This window comes from Serinus canaria, chromosome 1 (assembly GCF_022539315.1).
Source record: "Serinus canaria isolate serCan28SL12 chromosome 1, serCan2020, whole genome shotgun sequence".
Lineage (NCBI taxonomy): Eukaryota > Metazoa > Chordata > Aves > Passeriformes > Fringillidae > Serinus > Serinus canaria.
This window is the reverse complement of record NC_066313.1, coordinates 50885606-50911117: the sequence shown is the minus strand read 5'-3', so window position 1 is coordinate 50911117 and position 25512 is coordinate 50885606. Positions and strand designations below refer to the sequence as shown.

Below are 25512 nucleotides of genomic sequence, written 5' to 3'. Positions count from 1 at the left end.
TGGAGAAGAGAAGGCTCAGGGGGGATGTTATAACGTATTTAAATATGTGAAGTGAGAGATCAAGATGGAGCCAGACACTTCTCAGTGGTGTCCTGTAACAAGTCAAGAGGCAATGGGCACAGATTAAGACACAAGAAAACAATTGTTTTCCTGTGAGGTTAGTCAAGCACTGGAGACAGCTGCACAGTAAGGTTTTAGAGTCTGTCCTTTGTGATATTAAAACTTCACCTACAGCAAATCCTGGGCGACCTGCTCTAGCTGACACTCTGTGTCATGAGCAAGATGGCTGGATGAGATGGTTTCTAGTTTCCTGCTGAACTCATCCATTCCTTAATTCTGTGATACTACTACCAAATAAAACAAAATGGTAATTTAAAACACAGAACTCCACAGAGAAAGCTCTACTTACAAGTCAACTTTAAATACAGCCTTTTAAAAAACCCCACTGTCTGAATCCAAAGTACTACAGAGGGGAACCTTGTAAAAATGTTATGAATTTTTCGTGCTGTCAGTTAACACTGAGCAACATCAACTGCAGAGTCCACTCTCCTCAGCTGAGACAATATTCTGAGACACCAGCACTCCAAGACACCTGAGCGTGTGTCTTATCAGACAAGCTGTTTTAAGATTTTCTGGTCCTATTAGGATCCTACAGAGGTCAACAAAGTAGAATGCCTAATGGCATGCTTTTCCTTTCAGCTATCAAGCTGGTCATGGAAGAAAAGGTAACTAGGTTTTGCTTTGTTCTCATGGATCCATTTAAAAGCACGATAGCATTCAGAACACAACAACAATAATCAATCTGCCCCACATCTGATTTCCCAGAAACCTAATAGGTTTCATTCTGGCAGGAATCAAATTATGAAGGACAAGTTTACAATTATTCCCATGCAACATTCTAATATCTCTCTCACTGACAAACTTAAAAGATAATGCAATCACAGCATTTAATTAGCATACATCTACTCTAAAAAGAACAGCATTAAGGAATAATAATCCCAAAACTTAATTTGGGACACTCTAATAGTCTTCTAACAGCTCAGAGAACAGATGACTGGAGTTTGACACAATCTTCATTAGTGCCCTTATGATAATTCTCATTCCATTTTATTAAATGTTTGCAATTATTCATTCCTTTAATAATTGTTCTGGAACACTAGTGAAACCAGAGGAAGGACATGTGGGCTTGAAAATTCCCACTCTCCTAATTTAACAGGTGGTCCAATAAAACATGCCGACATCAGTTGGTCTAACACACTTGTTAAAATGCCTCACCAATGGATTCATGGTATTAAATAACTCCCATACTGAGGGGACTGAAAGAGCAGTCCATCCACTCCACTCCATTAGGTACTCTTGAATTTCCACTTTCATTGCAACAGTTTCTGTCGTTCTGATGATTATTTTCATTCACTGTTTTCTCCTGGATTTATAATCATCTATAAAGAGCTCATCTGTAATGGGCTGTTCTTAGAATTGGACAACAAGTAACACAAGCAGAATCCTGAATTCCTATACATTTGTTTTATAAGCACAGAATGAAAAGAAACATGGAAAAGGATACATGGAAACATGGAAAAGAAAACATGGAAAAGGACTTTAAAGATAATTCTCATCCACTTTACTAGCACTCTTGGTAGACCCATGGCTGGGTCCAAAAAAGCTAAAAAGCAACAAATACAGACAATTTTTTTCAGCATAAGAAAACCAATACTGGTGAAAAAAACCACTCTAGTTCAACCAAGAACCAGAACAAATCAATTGCTACCAGAACTAGAAAGTACTGGCAAGAATGCCCAACACTGGCTCTGAAGGGTAAGAGCCACTAAGGCAAATGAAGAGACAGCATCAGTGAGCTGATGCACCAAACCTTCAGTGACACGGGAGGTGGCTGGTGATGCACAGCTTCTATAGGTCAACAATAAACTCTACAGCAGCCTGAGGATCTCAAAGCTGTGAATGGCATTTTAAACCCTAAAAAAAAAAAGTGGCTTTGCAACAACTGTTACAAGCTTCATGACGGGTTTCAAGAGGTGTCGGAAACAAAGAGACTCCTCCCTTGTGTACTGCGTTTCTTTGATAACAATGGACCTGCTTTCCAGCAGCCTGCTGAATATTTCTGTCACAGGGATTTCAGCTCAAACAGAGCTATCCGAGAAGCCAAAATGAGAACACCATAAAAAAAGCTTTCTTAGAACAAACAGGTTGAAGTTGAGAGCTCCTGAGTATTTTATTTTCAGATTCCAACCAGGATGCTTGAGATTTTCTTATGTAATGAAAAAAAAAGTTCATAGCAAAGTGCTTCTGGGAAAATCAGTAAGTATTCTGAAGTAACCAGGGATTTCCCTCTATCATTTACACCGATGGCTTGACAACCAAGAGAGAGAATCCTGATCTAAGACTGCCTAAAAGCTTCCATACACCTCCACACTAGTGACACTTCTTATGTAATATGGGACTCTTCTCAAAAATAGATGTGAAGAGGAAGCTATTTTCTTGTCCTAGAAAGAACAGCCTGAAGTCTCAGTTTCCCACTGTGCTTTAGAAACTAAATCCCAGGCAGACTGAAGACAATGCTCAACTCAGGATAATCAATAATCAAGGGAATTAAATTGTCTGTGGCAATGAGGACATCCAATTACCATCCTGTCATTTGTCTGCATCCTAAGCCCGGGATCTTGAGGAGTTAGCATATTTAATGAAACATGCTTTGTCTAAAAAATGTTCCCAACTAGCTATACTTAAGTGAAAGATTTGCTTAAATCATATTCTAGGCTATCAACTACTAGATACAATGCAGATATTAAAAAAGAGAATTATCAGCAACAATAGATGACACTGAGGAAACACTATCGGTAAAACTGTCTACTTGACAGGCCATTCACCACTGTCCAATAATCTAAACAGAAGAGGCACTTAAACTTATAGAAATAGAAGAACTTTTACTTTAGAACATCCCATTTGCATTTTAATGTATTTCCAAAATGATTCAAATTGTCTTAAGGATCATATTTTAATCGAAGTATTGGACAATTGTTATTCTTTGAAACAGGCTTATCAATGCCTTAAGATGAATAATCTAAATTGAAGTAAGAAACCACAATTCCCAGACTGTTCAAGTGAAAAATAATTTACTAATTTTCCCAGCGAATTTTCTCTAGCTGCACAACATGAACAGCAATGAAGCTTTTGTAACTGCCTATGTAAGCACAAAAGGTCTATTTTCTGGGGGTAATCTTCTCTGAAAATAAAAAAAAGAAATCTGGAAGCAATTGCATTGCATTCATAGCTGGAAAGAAGCTGGAAAAAGCCTGGGATGTAAAGAAAATCCTACTAATACATATACACAATTTTGGTCTGAACATGCATTTAAAAAAAACATGGTTAAAAAGCAACCTTCAGTTTTCTCAAAATGTAAAGGCATTGTGACATTCACTACTAAATTTACAAAGACAAATGAAAAGGCATAAAACCTGCTTATCTGTACACTAACACAAAAAAAATAAGTAACAAGAGAATTAAATTTATGATAAAAGAAAAATCTTAATCACATGGAAACTAATGCTTCTCTAAGTGTAATCAGCCTATAAATTTTGTATTTTTTATGAAGAAAAACTAATTTCAGTCATGAAGAGATAAGACATCATTCTATCAATTCAGTAATCCACTCACAAAGGGTAATAATATAAGGCACTACAGAGGACTATCAAAAACTCAGTTACAAGAACTGCACATTAGAACAGGAAGATTTCTTCTCATAGAGTTACCTCACATTTGACTCCTGAAGCAGATTAATAAATAATTGTGGAAGTCTTTGTTACTCATATATCTAACAGTCCTCTAAATCTCTTTAAGCTTTTGACCTCAATTATATTCTGAGGAAAGATCTTCATAGGGCACATAGGCAATGTAATATTGTCGACATTTCAGATTTAATTTATAAATGTGTTTCTGAGAAAGAGCAATATTATGATCTTTTCCCATTACATGGTAGGCTTGGTATGCCATTCATTACTTGTAATAAAAAACCACTGAAGGTGGCAGGGCAATCACTGCCTTCATTTAAGGCCAGTAAAAGCAAATTTGACTACTTTATAAAACAATAACAGCATCTAGAACCGGTTACATCCAGACTGGGGGCTGAGGGAAGGGGACTAAGAGGTCAAATACACAACCATCTCACAGTGACAATAGAAAGGACACACAATATTGACCACGGATCATAATTCCTTTATCATCCTTCTTCTGAATTCTACACACTTCCAAACTGAAAATAGTGTATCACCAAAACCAAAACCTCACAGACTGTGAGTTACGTGAGTAGGAAAATCATGCTGTATCTTAAGTATAAATGTAATACTCAGCAGGATAAATAAATGAAAAAAGAGATGAATAAAGAAATGTTTTCAAGCCAAGATTTTTTTTTCCCCTTAAGCATTTTGTAAGCAAAGAGCAGCCATACATATTTGCTATGGTCCATAACTGATTTCTTTTCATATAAGGAAAATTTACACAATTTTATTCTAGCTTACTTATTAGGAAATAAAACATTTTTTGGTAAATTCACATTGTCCTTGTCTATTGCATGTTCTAGGAACAGCTTTAGCTGAACCCTGAAGAAGCACTAATAGCAAAGGAACTACTATAGATATGATCCTGCATTCAAATGGAAATACCCAACAGCCACAATGCATTAAGAGGACTTTAGCAGTATGGCCTGTGGGTGGTAGCAGCTAAGGAGTAACCCAATGAACAAATGAAACCACTGAAAGGGGTCACTGGGGTATCTGGGAGAGAAGAGGATGGACAACTGCTTCTTTGAGAAAGTCATTCCCCAGCTCCTGCAGAAAGACAGGAAATTAGGACCAGACAGACTGTGCTGAATGAGAAAAATTGTTTGGAACCACAGAACAATACTGACAAAACTCAGAAAACCTGACTGAGTGGCCAGCAAATTACAAGTCTGCACAAAGAAGAGTTTCTGGAAAATGAAGTATTTTTTTCCATTTTTTTGTAGGTTAAATAATTTAGAAATGCATTTACAAATGTTACAGCAATGTTCATGTGGTAAAACTACTTTTATAATAGACAGAAAATACTACATTCTGTTTTTACTTAGCTTATCATTTTGGGATATACCTTGCAACTTCAAAAAAGGAATGATGTACAATTAACTACTGATCTGATGATGCATTAATACAAATTATACAGCTCAACTGCCTGACCTTGCTCTATTGCACTTAATAAAATTTCCTAGTTTTGTTTCTTCTTGTAGATTTTAAAAAAATGTAAAATGTTCTGCAAAAGAATATTGCTAACCACAGGATTTTAGACACATATCTGCAAAACCTCCACCATTTTGAGAATTAAAATATAAACAGTAAGTTTGTAATGTAGTTCTATGACTAAAATATTGAAAAAATAAGACTACAACTTTAGGAAAAGCTGACATATAAACCAGCTATTTACGTAGTAATCTTACTAGACAAAAGGGAAATGCAAGCATGTTTTCAAACATGAAAGCTGTACCATTTTGAAACAAACCTTGTCCATTAGTTTACTTGCATGAAGACTCAGGCTATTAAAGAATATTTTCTTGCTCAACAAATGCATTTCTTCAATTGTTGTCAACAGCGTGGCTGCACTGTTTCCTACAATACCACTGAAAAAAAATTGAAATTATTTAATGACCCTAAAGGGGGAACAACATGATAGTCAGATACTTAAATATCATTTTTAAAAATATTATTTTCAAAGCTTAAAATTTAGAATAAAAAATTGCAGGGACCAATTCTCCATAATGGCTAAGAGATAAGCTGACTGTAAGAACAAGAATCATTAAGTATGTCATTAAACAAATATTAAACACAGGCTATCAAACTTGCACAAACTTTTCTGTAGAGTAATAAAATTTAACAGATTTTTGCTTTCTTATGCAATTAATCTACTTCTGTTATCAAAAACAAATTACATAACAAAAAGGGTTAACAATATTCTGTCATACTGCCTGTTAGGGATAGCATTACCTCTCTCATTTCTGCACTGAGATGCAGAGCATCCCCAAAACTATAAGAATTCATGCCTTGCTATTTTAAATGTTAAACTATCACATGTAGCACAGACACCACATAAACCTTAAATGGCACTACAGGACTATGCCCCTCTCACAGATATAGCCTCCCTGTGGCTATAGGAATTGCACTTTTAAGCCACAAACTGTTAGTGAAAATTCATTGGGTCACAACAGGACTAAACCTCTATCTCGATTTTCAGATTGTAATCTTGTGTTTAATAGATCATTTCTCAAGCTTTTCCCTTTCATTAGTAAGGTGCACCTTCCCCATGCAGAGGAAACTATTCAGCTAGTGGAAGGTACTTCAGCAGTCTTTAAACAGTGTGCTGTTAACAAGACAGAAACCAACAGATAAGACTGCCTAAGACCTTTTAACATCACATTTTCATTTGCACCAAGCTTTATAACCATGGGGAAATGCTAACTTTGGAGACAGAAAAGCAACACCAAAATGCTCCAGGATTTTGGACAATAAAATTAAGACTAGGTCTTACATGTGTTCTTCAATAGTCCTGCCATCACAATTGAGGAATGTAAATAAGGTGGGAGGTGCCCAAGAACCACTTATCCCAGTCTGCCCAACATCTGAAGTATTTCAGACAGAGAAGCTCAACGAGTAATATTAATGTTTCAAATTCTTAGCAGTTCAGTCCAGGGCTGTGGAGGAAGATTTTTCTCCTACTGCTCTTTCTAACCAACATGGACTACAGCATATGCTACAACATATAAATGATATATAAATTAGCAGCTCTGGCTTTTCTCCAGTTTCTGTATTCCTAGTGGCCTCTAAGAGGTTGGAAGGTGATCACTTCATTTTCAACAGTGAGATAAGGGAGTGCATAATTAGCAAAAGAAAGTTATCAAAAAGTCATCAAAACACAACTATTTAAAACAAAACAAAAACAACAACAAAAACCAAACAAACCCCCCAAAAAACCAAAAACCTGAAGAAATTTTACTTAGTAATGTTTTCTCAAAGGGGACTTGACTTTGCCATATGAAATGTTGTGGAAAGTTTTTTTTTGTATCCTACTTGAATCTACACAGAACAATAAAGAAACAGTTATTGTGCCAAACTGATGCTGTATTCCAAAGAAGTTTTGATATGAACTGAGCAATGGCAATGGGTTTCTGCTTGTTATCACAAATGCTTCTACTTGATGTTATAGTGCAGAGCAACAACTAAGCAACAAAAGTACTCTTCCTAGCAGATTTGCTCTTACATATACAATTAGGGAAAAAGGCATTTTTAACATATTTTGTAATTTTGCATACCTGATTGTATGGTGGTAGAACTTGAGCAAATTAGAAATCTTGTACAGTAAAACTGCTCCTGGCTCGGCAACAATCACCTGCTCAATTCTAACCTGTAGCATGAACAAATACAAACATCCTTCAGGTCATAAATTCTGAAAGTCAGCCTTCTATGACTTTATATGCAATAAATCTCTTAAATTTGAAAAATAAATTCAATTATAAATAAATTTTAAAAGAGAATGTCCAGTTAACTTTAATGTTTGGCTTGAACTGAAGTGCTTCTGGGCTGCTAAGCATCTGGGCAGAACATAAAGGTATACGCACTCTTAAAAAAAAGAAAAACTACAAACCCAAAAACCCTTCCAAAAATCCTACAGTCCCTACAGACTTCTGCTGTAATTGGAAATTTAAAAATACTGAGATCATTTTATGGATACATACTGGAGTCTTCCCCAGCACTGAACAGCAAGAACAGCTCCAATGCTACAGAATCACTAAACTACAGCAGTAGGTTTCTAGCATCATGCAGAAATTCAGAACACCAAAATATTACGTATTTTGCCTAAGAAACAAATTTCACCTGGATGAATAAATTCTTCCTTGAAAGAAGAGCATATATATCTCCTACCAGTATTTAGCTAGAAATATTTATAACTAATAACCAGCTATGTTGATTGTTTATCTCAACCAGGAGATACTAGCTACACAACAAAATGGCGTTGAGCGTCTTTACAGTTGGATAGCTGATGTCTTGTCTCCTTGGTACACATAGTCTCAAACCACTCATAAAAAGCTGCCCCAGGGTCAATCTTTGTGCACTTATGAAGTAGAATAGACAGTGACTTATCCCTGCACTGCTCTCCCACGTGCCTGTGATGTGAAAGGGGTACACACAAATCAGCAGCCACCACCCACTCTCCCAAGTTATTTGCTGTTCAATGGAACATGATGTACTGCAGTCCCTTCCTCTCAGAGCCAGCTGTACGAAGAACCAACCAAGATTAATCTAATTCACAGACCAAAACCAAATAATACTTTTTAACTCTTCTCTGCAATACTTAATGCATGAAGTTTATTTCCACACAAAGGTGAACTTTGCTCTTCAATGTGCTTGTATATACAAAGGTCTATATACAAATATATGTCTCCAGTGTTACCTAAAAGGTCCTGTGGGCATGAATACTGAGTATATTCTAGTTGTACAGCAAAACAGAATAGGGCAGGCAGGGGAAAAAGAGGGAAAACAATACGCTGACAAAAAAAAAAAGGAATTACTGAATGTAAATAAAATAATTAAAAACTGAACAAGAGAACGGGCACAAGGAGAAGGAAAAAAAAAGATTTTAGGGTCATGAGAGAAAAATAGAAATCACAAATACAAAGTGGGAAAAGAAGAACTGCTGCTTCCCATACAGAAGCCTTCACTGCAGTGGAGAGCCAAAATTTGCAAGCAATACACCCTAACCTGTTTGGGAAAGCTCTGAACTTAGAGCTCTTGCTATTTTTTAGTCCTGTATGTATGTTGTTAGCTGACTATAAAAGACTACCTGCAGTCCACATAGGGCATCAAAGACATTTTGCTTTGAACTCATCTTAAATGTCATGGAAAAGATGAGGAGTTTAATTTCAATGTTTTTTAGGATTCTCCTACCTCCATCTGAAATGAGAGGCCTGTGCTAAGATCTACCACTAGGGAGTATTCAAGAGTCACTTAAGTGCCTAAAACACAAACCAACTATCAGTAAGAAATGTGGGCAATTTAGACTGCATGTAAGCATAACTGTTCTGCAATGTATTGTAGAAAAGACTCCAAACTCAATCAGTTACTGTCGTTCCTCTGAACATGGTGGCTTGTAATTATCTAATTACCTATTATGCATTGTTTCAAGGCTCTTCTGCTTGGGGGGTTCTCAGGGGGGACTTTTTCTACCTTTTATTTTTCTTTCCCCTCAGGAAACAATAAGTATTTCATACTTTTTACTGAAAAGTCTAGACTGTCAGTGAATTAATGTAAGTTGAATTCTACTAAAATACAAAATACAATGGGAAGTCTTTAATTGTTCTTTAAAGATTTTTTTTTTACTAGGACAGTAACTAACTAACAACAATATTTCAGGGGATTATTTCTAATGATACTAGCAGCATGTAAGTGTAAACATTTGGGCAACTGAAATTAAAGTTACTGTGTACTTAACTATAAAAATCACAGCACTCAAGTCAAGACCAAAACTTCCTCTGACTGACACAGGAGTTTGATTTCATTCCTAATCACTTTGCTGGAATGCACAGAAATACTGAACTCAAACATCGGCACTTAGTATTAACAGAAATGATTCAAGAGTACAGAAAGTTTGGAAATATCTTCCAAAACAACAAAGCTGTGGTGATTTTGTGTCTGTTAGGACAGGTGTCTTCTAGCAGATCAAAACCAAAAAGATTGTGAAGGATGATCATAATTCTGTGGCAACAGGCACAAAACTGAAATACAAGAGATTCTGTCTGAACATCTGGGAACACTTTTTTTTTACTGTGCAGGCAGGTGGCTGAGCACTGGCATATGTTGCCCAGCAAAGCTGTGGAGCCTCCATCCTTGGAAGTATTTAAAAGTCACTGGGACACAGTCCTGGGCAATCAGCTCTAGGTGGCCCAGCCTGAGCTGGGAGTTTGGAGCAAGTGACCTTCAGATGCTCTTTCTAATCTCAATTCTTCTATAATTCTGTGACATTCTAAATGGCACCTTTTTGAATTTTACCTCTCTCCAGACCTTATCTTTTTGTTATCACAAACTTATGTGTCGTACTTAAAAACTAACTGTTCACATTTGAGACCGAGTATTTTTCAACGGGATACGGTTGTTATAGCTACAGAATCCTAAGAGAAATTTATTATAATAATATTTAGGCACAGTAGATTTTGCTTTAAAACCACCTGGATTTATACACTGCACAGTCAGGCAATAATTGGTATCAGCTTCATCACCTTGATTATTTCAGTGCTTATGTGAAGCACATACTATAGAAAAGTCAGTCAATCATTTGATGGATCATCATTAAGGATTTCTATCACGTGTGTCCCCTAAACTTACTAAGGCTGTAGTTTGCATAAAAGACAAGTATAGAAAGATGTGACAAATACAAAAAACTGAGGTAGCATAAAGATGGTAATTAGGAAACAATTTTTCATGGTGTCTTTAAAATACAAGAGCAGGACTTATCAAAACAAACCCAAAAAACCCAAAACACCAAAACAAAAAATCCCCCACAAACCACAAAAGGAACTGGCTTTTCACGCTAGAGCTGAAACATTCACTTCTCTCATGAAGGATATGTTGTGAATATCAACAGTTTATATCAATTTGACATGTTCATGCAAGAAAACATCTACTGAAATCTATTATATACAAAGAAGTTATGGCTCAGTAAGTCCTTAGTATATTCACATACAGGCAGCAAAACTATCCTACAGAAGTATAACAGAACTGTACAACCTGTACACTCTTCCCTAAGAATAATGGTCACTTTGAGAAACAGGTTAGTAAGTTACATTGATTTTTCGTTTGACTACTACCACCACTACAGCTATTCCCATATGCTTATCACAAAGCTGTAATTTTATATATCAGCATTGTTCAACATAGGAAAAGTAAACCAAAATCAAGACTCAAATTTAGCATTCTAGTATCCCTCATTATATGGCTATTATAAACCAGACATCTATGAACAAAGGAATCTTTAATTTGAGAAAAAAAATCCTTCAGAAGTCAACAATCTAATTCTTAACCAAGGGCAATGAAAATACACTGAAGAGATGGGAGCACAGGTTCTGAAAAAACATGACAGAACAGCTTTTGTATTTAGAGTGCTAAGGAAAACAAAATACTTCACCTTCAGAGGCCTGCAGACACCTTCTGTGATGTGCCCAACTACTTCTTGAATATTTTCTTCCACACCTATAGTTAATGCAAACACATGCTAAGATTATGCAAATGTAATTCTCTTTTCTTTAAGACTATAAAATAAATAAACAAATGTAGGAGGTACTCCTCCATAAAAAGCATTATGAACTGTGTGTTCTTTTCTCCACATGACTAGTTCACACCTCCACTGTACCTCCAATCTAACCATTAAGAAATAGCTGCATGGCAAAACAGTCCCGGAGTCATTACCTTTCGCTATGCAATTGCTTCCTAGGGCAACACAGTGCGTGGGAATTTGAGGTAGAAGCAGCAAAGGGAAGAATGAATGATTTAGCAAGAAGCTATCTCAGTAAGGCTCAATATTAGCACTTCATGAAATTAAACTAGAAAAACACCCAAAAAACAACCAGGCTGGTGAGACGCTTGAGGAGCAGCAGTACAGCCCATTTGAAAGGCCTGACTGGCAAACACACGTGTCTGTCAGCACTGCTCACTGACGAGCTCGTGGTGCTGTTACCAATGAAGAGACATGTGTACCTCCACACTACTGCGTGCTGCAGCACTGGCAAACACTTCCTCCCCAGCAGCAATTGAAACTCATCTTTCACAGAACGATGTACAAAGGAGAATATTGCCCTATCTTATCATGAAACACAAATGAATTGTTGCATGGCAACCAGCGCTGTCATAAATCAATCAAACTGAAAGCAACAGATCTTCAAGCTCTCACTTCAGTAACAACTCAGAACAGATTTATGGAGAAAGCAATACTTTAATTCTAATTTAAAACTTGTCAACAGGAGTTCATCTTCAGATGGGACCCATGCAATGAAAGTAAACAAACTGACTGTGACATGTGACAGAAATCAGGTGACCCAAAGCTATATTTTGCTTATTTCAGACTGAGACAGATTACCTCAGAGAGTAAAAATAATGAAAGATCAGAGATCTGTGCCAATGCCTCTTTACACCAAGTTACATGAAAAGCCATATAAGCAGTAACAACTGAATTCAGTGGGGTGGCTGTAAGACTTTCAACATACTGAATTGGAAAGGTAATAAAAATACATTTATATACTTGAGTATTGATTTCAATGAAAAAAGTAAGATTGCAAACCACAGCATGCATCATCTTTTACGTAATGACTAGCTCCCAGACAGACATTAGCAATTTACACATTTTTTAGTAGGAACAGTCACACTTGTACTGCTCATCAATGTAACAAGTACCTAGCACATATTTGCAACAGTGTATCTAGACCAGATTGACTTAAAAACAAGTTGTTTGGTATGAAAATTTTAGCTCAAAAAATATACAAGCTCGAATACCAAAGGACACGGAATAAAAATTTTGAGATACCACATGCTTGTGCCTTCGCGTGTATTTTCATGTCCAGTTAAAATATCTGGTTCCAAAAGCAGTGAAATCTTCCAGCAGAATGGGTTATATAAGTGGTGCAAGTTTGACATAAAAGAATTACAGAATAAACAATTCTCAAAGGTCCAAAATAACTTTTGGAATACAGCTCATAACTGAAGATACGCTTCCGACTCCTTGCTACACCATATATAATTTTTCTCTGACTATCTTCTATAAAAGGAGAGATCTTTTTTGGACTTGTTTAGCTTCTGTTCTCCATCTGGGTTCCTGAAACACCACAAAAAATGGGTTTCTACTGTATCTCTTAAAATGCCTGCAATTCTCAAATCCTTGCAAGTAGAAGATTTCTTTATGACTGGGAGGCTCCTACTAGCTATAGAATACCTAAACTCTGAAGAGGAAAACCAGATGCTTTATGCTGGTCCAGCAAAAGAGTTAAACTTTTCTGAATATGTTTTCAGCACTTAAAATTTTAATAGCATTTTTGGTCGGATTAATCTGAAACAGCTTTTGCAAGCTTACCATTTTAAAACTTTTTAAAAATCATCCTTGCACACTCTGCTTATGGACTACACAGTTTGGTCACTTTAAAGTAAAAACTGGGATGGAAAGATTTCTCAAAAAAAAAAAGTGCCACACATAAAATTTTTCATCTGGTGGGACCATATCCACCAACAGGTATACAAATGGCTTTTTTTTTTTTGGCTGTTTTTTGAGCAGAGAAATTTTTGTTTAGCTGTGATTTACCACACTCTCCACAGTCCTGAAGGTGCATAGAGAATAGGAGAATTTAAACAGAAATCTGAACTCAGTACAAACACACCTGAAGGAAAATAATAGAAGTGGTTCCATCTGCAAAAAACTACTCAAGCTGAAATTGAAGTTAAAACATCTGGCTGATCTAACTTCAGACAGCCAGGTAGGTGTTTTGTCTATGGCAGTTGCTTGGGCTCCCTCTATAGGGGAATGGAAAAAATCCCAGTTTGTGATGAAGGTCTCCAGAAATGCTTACATTAGATCTCAAATTTTGTTAGGAAGTACTGCACTCTGAAGATGCAATCTCTGTCCTTATATCTAACTGCAAATAAACAACATATCCTTGTGAGCAATGGGTACATGAAATTAACTCAATTTTTACTCTAGCCTGCGCAGCCAGACACCTAAAGACTGCACAACAGCACAGAAAATTGAGATTTTCAGCTTGAGTTTTTCAGTATCATAGATGCTAACTACCAACTCAGGACCTGAATTTGTAAAGAATATATAATCTCAGGGTACTTTGGGATTGCACTGCCCATAACTGTTTCTTGTTAAATCCAGTGGTATCCTATTAAGTACTGTTTTGTCTTATAGACCTTATCATATCACTATCCTTTTAATGAAAAAAATTTCCCCCAAGACACAGAGGAATAATTACAGACAGCACCTCCCAAGCTCCCAGTTTGTTGCTCCCAGTATGAAGGGAAGAATTCCTCTTTAGATTTCTTGAAAACTGTGCAACAGTGATAGCAGATCCACTCCTGGAGAGCTTTGGTAAACATATTTTGCCTTCAAACTGAAATGCTGAATCTCTTGTTTATACCAGTCTTTCCAGAAAAAGATTTTGTCCTGGTCATTTTTTGTTGAAAATCTCTCCCCCAAATATTTATATTCTCTATATTATCAAGTATCTTGCTCTGTGGCTGAAATGCTCTAAATATATCCCATTCCATGGTCATATCACCTCAGCCCAACATCCTGTCAGGAGGCCAAAGAACTTCATAGTTAAGCAAAGCACTACACAAAGAAGTGGGAGAATTTCAGAACAAAGCACATCAGCAGAAGTCCAGCCCACAGCAGAACTAGACACATTTACATGCTCCATGTAAATGGAGCTTGTCCGGAAGGCCTCCCCAGTTACAGCAGAAGCACTGGTCAGTCATCCACAAAGCACTTTTCATCCACTAAGAACTGCCTCGTCTTTTTCTCTACCATAAAACCATCATGAGGCCTGCTTTCCTGTCTCCCTGAAATACAGTCAGCAAACAGTATTCAATTCACTTCCACAGTACACTGTAACTGTACTTAAAAACCAGCATTCCTCCAGTTTGATTTACAACAGTTCTTAAACATACTCCTGTTCTTATATAACAGTAATAAGAAAAGGCAATTAATACTTACAGCAGTAAGTAAAATCAGAATACATATTCACTTTAAAACCCCAGAGGCAGGATTGCAACATACAGTCTCTGAAGAGCTCACCAGATATTGATCACATCTAAGTTCTCACAATGAGTTTGTTACAACTGAGTACACATGCTTATATTATAAAAATGTATCTTTCTCTGAAACTGTGGTGGCCAATCATACTAAAGCTTCTACAGGATAAAAGTCTTTAAAGTATAGGTTCAATCTACTGAAACAAAGCAAAGGGGCAGAAGACTAAGCATGAGAATCTGCAATTCTGAACTGAAGGAGAGTTTTGGTATTAAAAAGCTTCACCTATTTGTGAGTGGCCTATGTCAACCTCCACAAATCTGGAATGATGTTTAATAACAGATGAAAATTCCATTTTCCTTACAGAACAAAGAGACTTACAGAAACAAGGAATTAGACTTTTTAAAAATAAAAACTAAACAAAAGAGCAAAGGCATAATGAAAATCCTCAACTCAATATGTAATGTTTTCAAAGATACAGGTATTCATATAAATTACAAACAATTTCTGAACTCTCAACTACACCCTAAAACGTCCCTTTGTAAATTTAATGTAAATCTATTTTAAGTACAGTAAAATAAAATGAGTGCATTTTGAAATACTCTTCTTTTGTTACAGGCCGCCTTTTAGTAGAATGCAGCCACCAGCAATTCTAAGATTAATTTTAGGAAAATTTAAACTCAGACTTGTAACTGAAGCCTAGCCTAAGAAATTAATAACGCTTTCTTATTTATCACAGACTTACTACCACTCCACAATTTATGTTTTAAAACCAGTACTACCTTGAATAGTCACAAGCTTTAACATAGCTTCTAAGTGTTCTTTTTCAGAAGCTGTAGCTTGATGCAACCAGGCCAGCATGTCTCCTACATATCTACAAAAGACAGAAATTTCTGTGTAAATTGGTGGTTTATGGTGTCAGGAATTCAAAATGCCAACAAAATAAGGGTTATTTTATTACATTCTTGTTAGTACTGTACCTCAGAGGATCATGAGAGTGCATTTCAATAGGGCGGGGAGTACCTCCCAGACCTCCTCTAGTAAGAGCATCTATAAAGCCACGGACCACAGCACTCCTTCTAGCTGTCCCAAACTCATCCAACGTGTATCTGTTATTGAAACATGAAAACAGGTTAAAAAAACCCCAGTCTGCCTTACCACAGCTGATTACTTCAGCCTCACAGCTCATACAAGTAAACATTTTTATAGTTCTAGAAATCTTGCATCAATGCTTCTACTATAAAGCATTCAAAACCATCTGATGATGTCAGAATTCCTATCATCCTGCCCTGTCTATAGTACATCTGATAAACAGGAGAAAAGAAGACAAATTTTATATTGTCACCTGCCTGACTGCTCTAGAGCAAATGTGTAGGACGAGACAAGACTTCTGATATTGCAGACAGGTGCTGCAATATATAGTCTTTAGATACATACACAAACATATACACCATCCTTTCTTCTTTCTTGGTTGGACAGCTCTTAGTTTCCAGGCTAAATTAACTACCTGTCAGATTATTTGTGAGATTTTTCTACTGAACAGTTTTTCTAGTGTGCCTCCTCTGATACTATTGCAATACAGACTGAAAGAAGTACTTGGCATTGTGTTTCCTACACAGGAGCATTGGCAGAGGCCATAGTCTTGCCAGGATCAAGTTAATATTTCTGAAGAAAAAAAAGGGGGTGAGAGAACAAAATGAAGTGACTGCTTCTGCAGTGTCCTGTGGGGCATCAGGCACAGCACTGCCAGCCAGGAAAGGGAGGGTATTGTCCCACTCTGTTCTGCACTGAGACAGCCTCACCTTGAGTGCTGGGGGCAGTTTTGGGTGCCACAATATAAAGAAGACATCAAGATGTTAGAGAGTGTTCAAAGGAGAGCCAGGAGGATGGTGAAGGGCCTTGAGGGGAAGCCATGTGAGGAGTGGCTGAGGTCACTTGGTCTGTTCAGCCTGGAGGAGACTGAGGGGAGACCTCACTGCAGTTACAACTTCCTCATGAGGGGAAGAGAAGAGGCAGGCACTGATCTCTTCTCTGTGGTGACCAGTGACAGGACCCGAGGGAATCGCCTGAAGTTTTGTCAGGGAAGGTTTTAGATGAATATTAAAGGAAAAGTTCTTCACCCAGAGCGTGGCTGGACACTGGAATAGGTTCCCCAGCAGAACTGATCACAGCATCAAGCCTGACAGAGCTCATGAAGTGTTTGGACAATGCTCTCAGGCACACAATGTCACTCTTAGGGATGGTGCCTTGCAGGGCCAGGAGCTGGACTTCATGATCCTTGTGGGTCTCTTCCAACTCAGCATACGCTGTGATCTTCTTGACTCCACTGAACAGAACTAATGAGAACTCTTCCTTCATCCTCCCATTCCCTTACGCCCCAGAATTAAATACATGAAAACTCAGCCTTTCAATTTTTGTACACATAAGCATCTTTGGCAGGTTTGAGATTCCTGTTTGCGCAAGATCCAGCTGACTGACAGACGCAGCAATTATAGCATGCAACACAAGGCTTCTTCCCTCTAGGCTACCACATGACTAATAGGAACAGACTTATAGTCTAAAAAACTATCATTTGATAATTGTTCACTGATTATAATCAAAGTAATCTTAGCTCGATATTTAATGGATGAACAATTACAGCCCAGAATGTATTATCTTAAATGGCTTGCTGGTGGTAGAGGAGGTGCCAGTAACTTACACATGGCTCATTTCTGGAGCAGGCTGCCTTTCTGTTGGCATTGAAGCATGAAAGCAAGTGAAGGATGGGAAATGAACACTGGTAACATCCCAGTAATATCTGCAAGCCACACAGAACACTTCTATTTTTTTAAAACTAATTTAAGTATTTGAACAACATACAAACTAAAAAGGAGAGAATGAAAATACACATTGCAATTTATTTTTCCAATGTACCTGAAAATTGTCAGAGTGAGCATGGTGTCACTTACCAATGACACCCAGCAGAAAAAAAAAAATATATATATAATAATAGTAATAAAAAGAATGTTATTCATTGATTTATTTAAGTCTGCATTTAATAAGCATTGCATTCACATTTAATAGATACAGAGAACAAAATTTAAAAGAAAATAATATATGGTTTCAAAAATGTTTGACATTAAATTCAATTAGATTTCTACTCTGCTATAAAAAGTCAGAGGGAACTTTCAGTTTTTTTCTTTTTAATCCTAATTATTATATTAAAGAGGTGAGGAAAGAGCACACTGAAGAGTCTGGAAATTTCTGTTGAAGCTTTTTTCCTCATACACTGTACTTGCTAAGCTGGAGAGTAAATATCTGCAACTGATAGAAGACTAACAAAAATTCTAATAAATTACTGTTTACAAAAATAATGCAATTAAAAGTGGAAGAGATCTAGCATCTGACAACTGCCCACTGTCTAGAAGGAGCAGTGCTGGAGTGAAAAATCTCAAGCATCTGTAGAAACCAGTTAGCCTTTTTTTTCCTCCCCAACAAACAGCTATACAATAGATCATTAAATATACAGCAGTGAAACAGACCTTGTGATCATTATTAGTTCTGAAAACACCATTCAATAATAATTTTGTTTTAAAAAGGAAACTACTAATTTTCTTTTTGCTCTCAGTAGAAGAGAGTATAACCATTATAAAATCATGCATGTTAAAAAATTCAGCAATAACTATTATTTACACTAAAACACAGTATTTACTACTATGTTATTACACATACTCATGTTCCGAGAAGAAAACATTTGGATGTTTTTCAACTCAGCTTTAATGTTTAAAATATACAGTAATGATCACTGGGGAAAGAGGACGAAAAAACCTTTGTAAACCTGATTATATGATGGAAGAGGAACACTGCTTTCAGCTATGTCTCCATGTATTTTCTAGGAAACAGTACGCAATTTTTCTGTTAGAGCCAGGAAGTGAAAACCAATCTGAAATGTTTCTTTTACATCCCCTACTGACTGCAGTTCCAAAAAGTCCATCCATGTGCAGTCCTTCTGACACTTTTAGTTAGTAAGTCAATATAAGGAAAGAAGAATTTCTATATATGGTTCTAAACTTTTGCCCTTCTCTATCTTATTCACTTTCACCCAGCTGAATCCCAATCTTTATCAGATGCAAGGGCAGTGATTTGGAGGGAAAGTGTTTAGTTCATACAAGAGTGCTAATACTCAAAAAACTATTTAAAATTATTTTCTTCCATGGCTTAACATCTACATTATGAAATCAGCAATTTGTTACTTAAAGGCATACAAAATTTTTGGAAAGGAATAAACGAAATCTTGAGATTTAAAATGTAAAGCATCAGTACTGCAATTTTGATAATATGCTGTAGCAAGTAATTAAGCTTGATAATCTATGATGAGACACACGTGTCTGCATCATCTACAGTAATAGGGGTTTTTCTGCCCTTTTGGCAGAGGAAAGGTCTTACCAATCAAATTCTATCTCTGTTAATACTATTCTTGCTGTTTGTGACAGAAGTGTCAGAAAAAAAATATCTTTTGCAGATTCATTTTAAACTGGCCAGCAGTGGATTTATGAACAATACGGGGTTCTCTTTCCTTGAACTAAGAAAAACAATGATTTCATGAAGTTTCAAAGTATCATAATTCAACAAAGCATTTATTACAGAAAACAAAACTGTATCTAAAAAGAATCCTATAAAATGTTGTGAACAGCATAGAGACTGATCTTTTGCAGCTGTAAAAGAGGGTGTAGGGGAGAGAATGCAAGAAGGGACTACGAAGTACTGCAACACACCATCCAACAGCTGGGGAGGTCAAGTGACAGCACCTCTCCCTCACATTAACCAGCAAAGCTGACTGAGCATGTCCAGATCTGAGTTTTCTCTCACACTGACAGCACTTTCCAGGTCCTCAGCCCCATGCATTTTTCCTGTGAAGGGCTCCATGGAGCTTTACAGCAGCACGTACCTACACCTTCACACTGACACTCTTAAAGACAGGGGTAGGCCTTTGAAAGGCTGCTTGTTACCCTGCTGCCCTGGATACCTGTGGCTGAAAGCAATTTTCAGTGGTTGCAAAATGTGACGAATGCATTAAAAAAAAAAAAAAAAAGCCCAAGGAAAACCAAAAGCCCAAACCCCAAAGAAGTGTAAATAACCTCTTCAGAGATGGTTAGCCTAATAAACAGTTCTTACAGTGCCACCTAGTGGTTCACTCTACTAAGTACCATTTTATTTACTTCAACAACACTAGCAAATTCAGAATAAGAACAGTGGTATTTTACACAGATACAGATATATAAATACCTCTACACTTTAGAGGTCCATATGTAAGATTTTTAATAGATTACTGTACAACTCATAATGGAAGACATTCTTACTACCACAGGCACTTCAGTAAAAGCTAATTAGCCTTTACCAATCTTTTATTTGGGCACTTAAAAGACACAATCACATGTTTTGAACAGGATTTTTTTACTTCAGAAAAATCCTAGAATGAGAGCACAGGAATTCACAATTAATTTAAATTAAAACAGTCTGACATTTTACTTTAATTAGAAATCTTTAAGTTAGAAAAAGTCCAATGACATTTCCTGTATCATAATTACGTCAAAAAGACTTCTGAAATTTAAAACAGTCAAAATACCATGTTTTCTAATTCAAGTTTTTGAGATGTTTTGAATTTGGCGCAGGACCAAAGTGCCACCAGCCTTGGCACTGTAATTCATGCCCATCTTTAAGTTTCATAAGCTCAAAATACTAGCTTCTGTTAGAGATAATAGCAAACACTTACTTGTACAGGACAGGTCTATCTTGTAAGGCTTCCATGGCTTGAGCAAGAACTGGAGAAATGTCACATGATTCTTGTGTCAACGTCCTGCATTCATCTGTAAAATACCAACACCAAAGCACATTCTTTACCCTGTAATACATTTTTTAGAAGCTGTCAAATAAGAAAATGAGTTAAAAACTCAAAGGCTTTTAATTTTGAAGACTTCAGAATATGCTACCTGGGCTACTTAGTGTTAATACAATTAGATTCCCCTGCAAGTAGTACTGTAAAATGCATGTCCATCACCAATTTCAACAATAAAAATGATCAAAGGAAGCGTACTATTTGTTCATGCCAACATACAAATGTTGACTCATTCCATCTTCAGAATTTTATTGGGCTCCTCTGTAACTGTTTACCACACTTCAGGTAAACTATTAAGAAAAAATGGAGCAAGTCGTTAAGCAAGCTGTTTGTTTTGCCATTTGGTTCTGTTATTTTTTTCTTTCATCAAAATAACTACATAATCTTTTATATTCCAGGCAAGAATGTGGGAATCATATAAACTAATTCAAACATTGACAAAAAAATTATGACTTTTTGTAAGGGTGTAACCACAACTATTTTTTGAGGTTTCAGCATCCACTGAAGAACAGCTAATGAATATAAAAATCATATTGCACCATTTTTTCCCCATGAATCTTACTGTCAGTGAGACAGTCTTTTGCTTTGGAGAAGAGCAAGTATATATGATGTATTTGATGCTATCAAGGTGTTGGATGGCTATATCCAGAGTACATATGCAAAAAAAAAAAAAGCCTATCATTCAAAAGAGCATCCTGACAAAAGGATTTTTTCTTTTCTAAAAGTAATCCACCACCCCTCCCACTAAACTAGATCTTTCTATCAAATCATTAAAACCAACAACTTTCCTCTAACTCGCAAGGAAATTAAATTCAATACAATAAAAATTTTGTTTGGACTACCAAACTGTAGTAGTTGATCTTTGTGGAAAATCATCTACTGAAAACACAAATAAATAATCCACTTTTATAATAATGAAATTGACCCAAAAAACTAGAGAATTGCCAATTAACAGTTTGGTTCCTTAAGAAGGAAACCAAAATGTTAATATATCTTGGAAGGGGTTTGTGCTAAGTTCAATCCACATGAAAGAATTATAGGAATTGTCATCATAATAATCATAAACATAAAAACATTCTTAGTCCTACTTTGAGTCCATCTGTAAAGTCGTTCATATGATGTCTCTTGCAGTAAAGCCATCTGTTCCATAATTTCCAAGCTACAAGACAAATAAAAAGTTTATTTACAAATTCTGTTTTAGACAGCACTAGCAAAGGCACTTCAAGTAAAATTAAATAGACCATTATTAAAATTTTGAGTGTTTTAAATTTTTTTGGTGAAATATTCTGCATATGTCTGTATATATTCTGTCATATGAAGCAAAGAACAAAACCTTGCTTCAACTTCTGCCTTTAACTGTAAATGGTTCTCTTGCACTCATTTAAGTATGACTCACCCTGCCCTTTGCTGATTTGTTCGGAGAAGAATCTTGACATCATCATGAATTTGTTTTACTCGTCCCAGAGCCTTGAAAAAATCCTAAATAAATTTAAAACCAAAATACAAGCAGTGTGTAAAAGCAGTAATTTCTATTCAAATCTCTAGTACTCTATACTCCCTCTTTCAAAAAAACCCCAAAAAAAAGCACTTAAGATGTGTTTTTAACCTGTCTTGAAAAGTATGTGTATTTCACATCCATTAGGTAACTCTATAGAGATTTTGAGGACACGGCTATGCATAACATCACTGTCTCCCATTACTGTTAAAAACTAAGGAGCAAAAGGAAACATTGTAAAGTACAATGATTACAGGTTGATATTTTTTGTAGTCATGAAATGGGATAACAATTTCTTTAAAAAAAAAAAAAAAAAAAACAAACTATTTGCAATTGACCAGACTGAGGTTTTCCAGAACAACCTTTCTCTGAGGAGTAACTCAACAGCAGCAGTGGAAAAAAAAACCACAAAAAAACCCCCCAAAGCCTAGAAAATAAATATATATGGCTAAAACCATTACTTTGTTAGCTTCAGAGTGCAAATGGAAAGCCAGTAACATTTTCAAACAGGCCTTCCTATGAAGACATATTTCAAATGCCTTGGAGGAGACCAGCTATTTCAGATACAACTGTTTGTTACATCTTTTGTGATTTGAACACAGTTTGCTCAGGAAAGTTCACTCTGGTTCAAGTCACATAAAAATAGACATATTCTAAGTAAAAGAGGCCAGCAATTTAATCTACTGCCTTGCATCTGTGGTATTCACACACCCTCTGAACAGAGAGAAGCTGTGAAACAAGCAGAGAAGAAGGAAAACACAATTCTTATCTCGCTTGCTGTGCCTATGTTGTGCTAAAGTAGAGTGCAATGTGGAGATTGTGAGGATGTTTTGCTCCCTTGGCCTATCAGGGCCAAGAAGTGTGTGTGTGTGGGACTGTCACGGGACAGTCACGAGAGAATCAGAGAGGAGTGCAGTTCTGTGCAGTTGTGAGCAAGAGTGAGTGCATGGCAGATTCAGTTTAGACACCATGTACATAGTATAATATAATAAAGTAATTCATTAGCCTTCTGATGATGGAGTCAGATGCATCATTCTCTCTCGGAGTCACCTTTGATTTACAATATGCATCAACTGTGTTAAAGACCATGATTATAAAAACCCAAAGCATTCTTCCTCGGGATAAAAGAAAACTTCCAAACCACAAGTCTGACTAAAGGTGTTTTAAACACATTGGCTGACTGGTTGACTCTATCCTAGGGGAAATGCACACACATGATGTTAATAAAGTCTACCAACTAAAGCAGAAGTACTGTTTTATCTCAGTTACTTCTGCACATTTTTTAGATGAAGTTTCAAAAAGACCAGCCCTCACTGGCTGCAAACCAATCACGCAGTAACTGGCACAGTGTTGCTGTCATGCTTCCTGCAATAGACGCTTTCTAGAAACTCGACTGTTCCTTCATGGCAATAGTGGTACAAAAGCATACAGCAATTACTCAAGTGCACAATTATTTAGCACATTCTATTTATGCTTTCATTAGCACTGTTTATTGTTATCAGTTCCACATTTTTAATAGTGCTTTTAATGCAAACAGGATGCCTGTGAAAATGAGATAAATCTGGACTACCTGCTGATACAATACGTGAAGCTTTCTGTGCAACTACAATGATAAAGAAGTCTATTTGGTATACTCAATTCTTTCACTATTCAGTTTGCTTTTACTGTAGAACAAGTTTCCTTTTACTGTGTCTTCTTATTCAAACCATATCATATTCCAAAACTTGTATTGGAAGATGGCTGAAGTGAATCAGCACCTAGTATCTTTAGCAACCAAATAACATCGAGGGAAAGCCTCAGATCATATTGTCTCAAGTCACTGAACACCTATATACATGAATATGCAAAATGTACACAGACATGTACAGTGGCAGTACTAGAGAGCTGCAAGGTTCTCACTGGCTTTGAGTGTCATGAAGTTTTAAAACATCTTCACTGAAAATTCAGACTTCATAAAGGTCTTTTTGAAGTGTAGAACCATATGAAAACTACTTTGCCTCTAACTGATTACATGAGAGCTCATTTGCCTCAAACTCATTACATCATTACACAAACTAGAATTTAATGCTGGTTTTCTATCTCTTTACTTGAATCTTTCATCACACATTTCAAACTCATCAGAAATTCACCATTCTCTTAAAAGGTACATTCCTCCATAAAAAATTAAATCGCAAACCGAAAATAATATCTCACGTACAATTCAGTTAGGGCATTTCTACATTTTAGTTCAGGGTGAAGATTTTAATGCTCATTGAGCTACCTCAGTAATTGGCTCATCTTTTGTGCCTCGAAGCAGATTCATTTCATCTGGTGTCAGCTGGAATTTTGCTATGAATGCATCTGCAACTTGTGCTTTCATTTCTAATCTCTGACTGTAATAAAACAAAGTGAAGAGGATATTAGCTTTTTATGCTTATCCCAAAGACTTATTTTTCATATTTATACCTTCAGAAATACAACCAGCATCAGAAATTGGTATTATTAAATTATAATAGCACATTCTTGTCATCAAACACTTGAGTTGCTTTTTCATATAAGACTTTTTATTAAGCTTACACGTTATTCAGTAAAGACAATATAGAGGTATTTTAACACATTTGAAGATCACTAAGTTCTTCAAAATAATATTCCTTCAGCATTTGTATCATAAGTTATCTAATCCAAATACTTTGTGCTTGCATTTTTGTAATGCTTGCAGTTACTACCTTTCAAAGTCACTAAGGAAAGGAAAAGCCTATAGCATCCCAAATTACAAAAATTAGCCTTACATTAACCTACTTTTCTGCAGACCAGATCCATTTCTTTGTAACACCATACAGTTGGGATATCAATTTACTAATGTCACAAGAAATCAAAATGCAATGGCTAATTCTCTTGTTCCTGAAATAAACACAGCCAGGATGCAATGTGCAAATACCATCTCATGAGCAGCATTTTCCTGCACATGTTTTGTCACATGCCTTACAACCACAGGAGGACCCAAATGGAATGGACTGGGACTCCTGTGGCAACAGAAAATTTGCTTGAACTGTGGTTTGAGCACACAATATTCCTGGAAATAAAGACTACTTTTTCAGGACATTGAGAAGGAACCAATCAGTTATTTGCAGAAGAATAAAGCTCAATTCCTTTAGGATCATTTCATCTTTCAATGTGATTTAATTACTACAAGACAAATACATTGTTATTACAAGGTGGTAAGACAGGCAAGTATACTTCTATATACTCTATAATTAAATTTCCTTGTAAGATCAAAGCTTGAAAAGAAACCTTTCACTTATTTACCCCTTCTCTACTATCCAACTAGTGTCTTCACTCA

General features: G+C 36.3%; 1 protein-coding gene across 2 annotated transcripts in view; it reads right to left on the bottom strand.

Moving 5' to 3' along the window:
* The window catches only part of COG6 (component of oligomeric golgi complex 6), a 55621-nt gene that overhangs the window by 15981 nt on the left and 14128 nt on the right, over nucleotides 1-25512 (bottom strand). For both annotated transcript variants that reach the window (XM_009102908.4, XM_030234506.2), the window contains exons 5-13: nucleotides 24454-24565; nucleotides 22095-22177; nucleotides 21787-21857; nucleotides 20576-20669; nucleotides 15804-15932; nucleotides 15606-15697; nucleotides 11215-11279; nucleotides 7349-7440; nucleotides 5545-5662 (exon numbers count right to left, since the gene is read on the bottom strand). In XM_009102908.4, coding sequence (XP_009101156.2) covers nucleotides 5545-5662; nucleotides 7349-7440; nucleotides 11215-11279; nucleotides 15606-15697; nucleotides 15804-15932; nucleotides 20576-20669; nucleotides 21787-21857; nucleotides 22095-22177; nucleotides 24454-24565 — 856 coding nt within the window. The remainder of the gene's footprint in view (nucleotides 1-5544; nucleotides 5663-7348; nucleotides 7441-11214; nucleotides 11280-15605; nucleotides 15698-15803; nucleotides 15933-20575; nucleotides 20670-21786; nucleotides 21858-22094; nucleotides 22178-24453; nucleotides 24566-25512) is intronic.